A 7,676-nucleotide genomic window follows, 5' to 3' on the forward strand; every position below is an offset into this window, starting at 1 on the left:
GCTTTTCCTTAAGAAGTCAAACTAGGAGAAACAGATCAAGCTTCCTGCTTCTTTGTTTGTCTCACAGCCAGCCTTGTTTCTTCAGAATCATCATGGAAAATCCACTTTGATTCAAGGATATTCCTGGGATAGGGAAATGATAGCATTAAAATAGTCTCATTGGTCTAAGAATGGATGGAATGTCTAATCATTATATATCTTCAGCTCTCAAACAAAATCCTTACGCATTGTCCTTCCTCTTCTTGAGAATATCATGTCTATATTGCATGTAATCTCATCTCTTAAACTCTTTCATATCTGCAGGTTTGTTGAATACTATTTATTCTGCTGTAATCTATCATGTTGAGTTACCCGAGTGCACGGTCAAACATCGGACTAATAGCCATTCTTGTAGGAGTTGGTGTGTTTTCTTTTTCTTATTTTTCTGCCTTCGTTTAATAGTTACTAGTTAGTTGTAAAACTTGTATTTTAATATAACTTTCAGGAGGCTAATGGGTTTTCGTTGTTGTATTTTGCAGTACTCCTTTTTGTGAAGATCCTAATATTGGTTGCAGAATGCAAAAGAAGGAATCAGAGTAGGATCTCTGATAACCCAAGTTTTCTGACTCTCACAATGAACAAATTTCTTAATGATATGGAAACAGAGAAGCCCATCAGATTTACTTCTCAACAACTTCAGATTGCAACTGATAACTTCACCAACTTGCTGGGTTCAGGAGGGTTTGGTGCAGTTTATAAAGGAATATTTAGTAATGGAACCTCTGTGGCAGTGAAGGTTCTAAATGGTACCTCGGAGGGAATTGAAGAACAATTCATGGCGGAAGTTAGTACCCTTGGCAGGATTCATCATATCAACCTGGTTCGTCTTCATGGTTTCTGCTTTGAGAGACACCTCAGAGCACTTGTTTATGAGTATATGCCAAATGGTTCGCTTGACAAGTTTCTTTTCCATGGAAACAAGATTTTAGGATTCGAAAAGCTTCATGAAATTGCAGTTGGGACAGCTAGAGGGATTGCTTACTTGCACGAAGAATGCCAGCAGCGGATAGTCCACTACGATATAAAACCTGAAAATATTCTTTTGGATGTTAACTTCTTTCCTAAAGTAGCTGATTTTGGTTTGGCGAAGCTGTCCAACAGAGACAAGACTCATATAACAATGACAGGGTGGAGGGGAACTCGTGGTTATGCTGCACCAGAAGTTTGCCTGCGGTGTCCTATAACTCACAAGTGTGATGTGTACAGCTTTGGAATGCTATTATTTGAGATCATAGGTAGAAGGAGGAACCTAGACCTGAATCTGCCGGAGAGTCAAGACTGGTTTCCAATGTGGGGATGGAAGAAGTTTGAAGCTGGTGAACTAGAAGAACTAATGGTAGTATGTGGTATAGATGAAAAAGATAAAGAGGCAGCAGTGAGAATGGTAAAAGTAGCTATATGGTGTGTTCAGTATAGCTCTGAGTTGAGGCCTTTGATGAGTGTAGTGGTGAAAATGCTGGAAGGAGCACTTGAAATTCCTAATCCTTCAATTAACCCATTTCAGTACTTGATGCCAGGTACTCCAATCGTGGCTGCATTTCCCGCATATAGCACTAGTGCATTCGACACTGATTCCTCTCAAAAGATAACTGGACATAGCTTCTTGCGTGGTACTCCTATCATGAGGAGATACGAAATTGAAATAGCATCTAGTATGCTGAAGTAACTGCCTCCCTCATTCTCTTTCTTTCTGTTGCAAAATGTCAAATCTTTCAATAATGTACATTAAGTACAGGCAGTTAGGCACAGGTTTATTGATGTACTGCTTCTCAAACTATGCTAATCTGTAGCTATTTTATATGTTCCATGACATTTCTCAAATGGTACTAATATTGGAATAGTCAGAAAGTGCGCCACAATGTAAATTCTATGTATCTATTAATTACTGCAAGGGATTTGTGAGAATAACTCGTCATTAATCGTCGGTATTATGGTCATTAGATTCTGTGATAGAAGTTCAAACCCACAGCAACATTAGCTGGCGTAAGTGGGAGTTGGCCTAGGGGTATGTACGTTTAAGAGTACATGCATTGTAAGGAACAAACAAGAAAAAAGACAAAAACAAAAAAAACAAAAAGAGAGAGACAACATACAATGCGAGGGTTTTAATAGGGTTTAAGAAATAATGCATGGCATCAAGGTTCCAATGGAAAGCCAAAGAAAGCAAACAAAACAAGAGAAGAGAAATTAGAAGCAAAAGAAAAGACACTGGAGACCCCGTTAGAAGATTAAGGAGGAAGTGCGCGCAGTGCCAAATTCTGTTGCAGCCACTTGGAAGGGTACCTATACGCTTCCAGAGCAAGAAAGCCATTTGAAGTTAACCCACCCCAAACCACATGACCCATTTTTCCTTGCTACTAAGAAAGACCAACAGAAAAGCGGGGACACTTAACTCCAACCTTTTTGTTTCTCCTCTAATTTTGAGGTACATCTCTCCCCTTAATTCTCTTTGTTGTCTTTAAGAAACTAAGCGGGCAAGCTGTTCGATGAAATACCACAAAAGAGATTTTTGAGGCATTTCACAAGCCTGGTTCTCAAAAAAAATTGTGCAAGGTTGAAGCTAAGCATCTGATTTGATAGCAAGAAAATAACAGGGAAAGATTTTTTTTTTTTTTTTTTTTTTGACTTTGTCAAGGGGAACCCAAAGGCTTCCTAGGCCCAAGATAAACCCCTTCGGCGCATGTGAAATGCTCCAACTATGCATTGCAGCACAGTGCCTCGCCACTTTAACAGCTTCGGGGTTCGAACCTAGGTTGGGGAGCACACCCAACTAGGCAAGATAAACAGCGCGCTATGGACAAGTTTTAGACTGATATGGAAACAGAGAAGCTAGCCCCTTTTATATAAATTAAGATTCTCTCTATTCCGAATGTTATTGTTACACCGTACCATTAATTTTGGTAACTACTGATTACTCAATGGCTTTATTTACGGCATGGATTTGGTTATAACTTATATATGACAGATAGTTCAGATAATGCCCAGGTGTGCTACTTTTGGTATTTCATATCATAAAGCTTATTGATTTTTGCTACATAGAGTCCTGTGATTAAGTTTATGGAAAAGCCAGTCAATGTCTATTACATAAAAAGATCATACTCCATCTTTTCAAATGGTTTTTGCTGTTTTTATTGGACCAAAACAATTTGTTTTGTTATATAGCTAGTGTACAGCCGTTTTCAACTTTACAAGATATATAATTTGTCATTTCATCAATTGGCTGCTGAATTATATGAGGACTGATATGTGCAGTTGGAGATGTCAACTAAAGAATTTTGATCACTAGTTACTGGCATATCAATTGGAAAGTAGTTTTGCATTTTGCTCTTTGAATTAAAATAAAAGAAGAAGCTGAGTGGAGTTGACAATAGCAGCATATGCCAAATTCCTGTGAAATGTTGAAGCTGATTTTTGTAAGCAACTTCTTGATGTTGAGTAGCTGAACATGGGCATATTCTTCTTTCTAGATTTGACTCCTCTCACTTTTCTGTACATGATGAACTGCTGGTTAGAATCCACATGTAATAGGTGTGGGGTCTGAAGATTGCCTGAAGTGCAGGTTTCTCTATGATTTATCTCAAAATGCAGCTTACTTGACTGCTGGTGCTGTTATTTAAAACCAACGACATAACCCTTTTACATGTTGGGGAAGGGTGATGCAAAAGGAAAAAAATACCTAGCAAAATGCACTGTATAACATACTCGCTGGACAGGTAACATGATGTATAAATTCCATTTTACGTTATACTGAAAATATTTTCCATTTGAACTGAGAAATATTTTGTTGCTTGCGCATGCAATTGCAATACAATGCCCGGCCGGCCATGCAGACTTCTTTTGAGTCTATTGTTTCTATATTGTGTATAGTACAACAACATCTGAGCTTCTGAATAATGCAAATCTCTGCATGCAACAGATCAATTTGGATGTCTAACAGTTTGTGGGCAACGAAATCCCATTTAATCTTTAGTTTTCAGCCAAACTTCTGTTATAGTACTCCTTAAGCAGCTACACGGTTGATTTGAGTTGTGGTTTCCGTACCTTGGTATTGCTGGTGTAATGGTGTTTTCTGTGCAATCCATGATTCACTACTTGGAATTGTGAGAGATTATTTTTCAGTACTCTTGGCAATTGCATGTTTATGTTGTCGCTCATTGCATGTTTTAGTCACTGCATAGTTGAGATAGCCCTAAAAAATGTAGCTTTCAGCAAGTCAGCAACTATTTGGGACCTTTTGACTTTTTTTTTTTGAGTAAATCTTTTGACTCTCATTAAATCAAAGTCATCAAGAGATGCTAGTCTGTCTTGATCTTTAGACAGGCAGTTCTTGGAACCATAGAAACCAGTGGGGAGTCGCATTTGTTGCAACAGACAAAATCGGTGTGCAGATAGATAGGATAACATGATTTTTTGTAAGATTGAATGGTTCAATTAATTCCAAAGTATATTTTGTGGAGTTAAATTGGTCTTCAAGCTTGTAAGGGTAAGTTTGTCCCATAGATTGAATAATACAAAAGGTTTTTCAAGAGTTTACAGCTAGCTAGCATTAAGTTCCTAGTTCAGACAGGTAAGGTAATCAGATTTCCTTCGAAATAAATTTACTTCAAATGCAGTATCAACTATCAACCCACATGATGAGACTTTAGGACGAGCAAGTACACTTTTGATGAGAAGTAGTCTCAGGCATTTTCCTTGGCTATCATTTGATATTTTGTTAGGATCCGTTTGTCTTATGGGCTAGACTATTACATGTTTTATGGGTCATTATTGTACTGTGGGCTTATTAGACTTTATGACCATGTTAAATAGCTACTGAGATGCTGCAAGACAATCATTGAAGATTAATATTTTGGTTTTCATTGCTTAGTTTTTCTTTGTTTTTCTTCTCTCTTTTGCAACGATGTCGTTTCACAGCTACAATCTGGGGGACCTTAACATATTCCTATATTAAAGCATTTGTTAAAGGAAAAGCACATTATGTGCTTTCGTCAAAGAAACAGACGAAGAGAGAATCAAGCAATTACAAATCACAGCTCAATCAGCATTTAGTATCATCAATGTAATTGATATTTCCGTTGTAATCCTATCCCTATATAAAGGGGTTATGAATGAAATGAGTAGACCAATTCCAATTGACATTTTACTTTAACACGTTATCAGCACGCTCAGAGCCAATAGCAAAGAAAAAAAAAACCAAAACCCTAAAGAAGAAAACTCTTTTTCTTCTTTTCTGCCACTTTCAAAAAAAAAAAAAAAACTCTGCAGAAGCAGATCGACCTCCCAACCAAGAGAAATTGCTCTCTGCACCGCCACTACCTGCACAACCCAGCAGCCCCGGCGTCAACACCATCGGCCCCCATCCTCCAAAATCCCCATTTCTCCTCCCCGCCGCAAAGCTCACAGCCGGCCAGACCTCTTCCCGGCCTCTTCCTTCTGCTGCCAGACCACCTGTAGCCTCCATCAGACCTGCGCATCACCACCTTCGATCCGACCCAGTAGCTGCGCAGCCCTCCAGCCAGACCGGACGCAGATCCCAGCGCCCTCAGTCCACAATCCCCATTTTTCCAGGCGGCCTCCACTCGATCCCAGCCCAGCCCATCGGTGCCTAGCCGCACCAACCTCACCTGGGCACAACCCAGCGCGCTAGCAGCCTCCACCCTCGGCGCAGATCCCAGGTGTCTGCTCAGCCCCCAGCGCCTCCGCTCACCTGCTGCGCTGCAAAGATCGAGAGAACCAGAAGACGCAAAGAAGAAAATGACAGGAAGAAGAAGTGAAAAGAAAAAAAAAAAGAGGCGGGTTGACCCGGCCCAAAGAAAAGAGCCGGCCCAATTGTCAAAAAAAAAAAAAAACAGGCCCTTCAAACGAAAAAAAAAAAAACAGAAAAAGAAAAGAAAAAAAAGAGAGGCCCTGCGGCCCAGACAAAAAAAAAAAAAAGTAGGCTTGCAGCCCAGAAAAAAAAAGAAAAAAACAAGGCCCATTACTGAAAAAGAGGAAGCGGCCCAGTTTTTCTCAAGTCCAAAAACATCGCTACGCACGCCTGCATCAACACGCGCGTGTGCTAGCATTGTTTTATCGAAATCAAATGGCTGATCCAACTCGACCTGAGTTTGACATCTTGGACTTAGAAGGACTTGAGTACCATCGTTGGGTTTCCGATATGGAAACTGCCTTTGTGGCAAAAGACTACAGTGCCACCATTACTGATCCCAAAGATGATGAACTATCAAATAAAGTGAAAGCAAATGCCTTAATTTTTCTGAGGCGACATATTGATCCTAGCCTACGCAGGGAGTACCTTCAGTTGAAGACACCCAAAGCACTGTGGGATGCCCTTAAAGGACGTTTTGGGAACATTCACGATACTTTGCTCCCAGGACTGGCTGTTCAGTGGAATGGAATCCGCTTGCTTGACTATAAAAAGGTCAATGACTTCAACAAGGACATGTTGCGCTTAAAGGCACGTCTCAATTTCTGTGGAAGGGAAATCACAGAAGATGATATGATCTACAAGAATTCAGCTTTTATACTAGCGAACCAGTATCAGTTGGATTATGACAACAAAAGAATCACAACCTTCAATAAGTTGATCAGCCTACTGCAAGTGGCTGAGAGACAAAATAAGATTCTCTTGAATAACAATGCCAGGCCCACTGGGATAAAGAAAATTCCCGAGGCTAATTATGGAAAAATGAAAGGTGGAAATAACTCCAATGCAAGGGGGTTTAGACGTGCTGATCCCTACCCACGTGGCAACAATGCACCACGTGGAAAGGGACATGGGGATCATGGAAACAAGATGCCAAAGGAAAGAGTTGACAATGAACCATGTTATAGGTGTGGATTCATTGGGCATTGGTACAAGAACTGCCAAGCAAACAATAGAGTAGCAGCCAATTACAAGAGGTTTAGAGAGTCTAAAGAACAAGTGGCTCACTATATGGAAGAAGGAGGTCATGACCTAGACGTCAACCTTACAGTTGCAGACTCCAATGGCAAAGAGGAACTTGCTAAGTCAATGGATGCTCTCAATCTTGACTGATCTGCTTTATTCATTTTATTTTCCAAAGACAGTTGTGAAGGCATAATGCCTAATTTTTAATTAGACTATTGTTTGGTCTTAAAGTTTATTTTCAATCATGGGTTGATGAATAAGATTTCTGAACAAGACCTTGATTTGATTATCGTTGGCTTATTAATAAATTTTGAATTTTATTCTGAAGCACTGAATTTATTCAAATTTATTTACTATACACATATTTACATGGTTCGACATAGCACTATAAAGATGTAAAGCAATACATCTAGAGAAAAATTATTAGAATGAAAAGAATACCATTCTACGCAAATAGAAATACTCTAAAGAATATGAGTTATATTTTCTAAATACCTCCCATTTATTTATAGGAATGAATGGAGGAGAACTTGAGTGCTTAGATGATAGTGGGACTACCCACACAATATTAAGAAATAGGTAATTATTCATTGAACTAATAGCCTATAATTCCTCTGTAACTACGATGATTGGATTATCACAACTAATAAAATGGCGAGGAACTGCCAAATTTTTGCTCCCTAATGGAGCAACATTTCAAGTCACAGACGCTCTATATGCACCAAGAGCTAATCGAACCTTGTTA

At 39.3% G+C, this 7,676-nt stretch overlaps 1 protein-coding gene across 1 annotated transcript; it reads left to right on the forward strand.

The window, feature by feature from the left end:
• Positions 1–598: 598 nt before the first annotated feature.
• Positions 599–1,705, forward strand: LOC112200723 (G-type lectin S-receptor-like serine/threonine-protein kinase At1g34300). The gene has a single exon (XM_024341728.2). It carries the CDS (start codon positions 614–616, stop codon positions 1,703–1,705), a length of 1,092 nt encoding a protein of 363 aa, XP_024197496.2. The 5' UTR covers positions 599–613.
• Positions 1,706–7,676: the final 5,971 nt, after the last annotated feature.

Source organism: Rosa chinensis, chromosome 4, assembly GCF_002994745.2.
Source record: "Rosa chinensis cultivar Old Blush chromosome 4, RchiOBHm-V2, whole genome shotgun sequence".
Classification (NCBI taxonomy): domain Eukaryota; kingdom Viridiplantae; phylum Streptophyta; class Magnoliopsida; order Rosales; family Rosaceae; genus Rosa; species Rosa chinensis.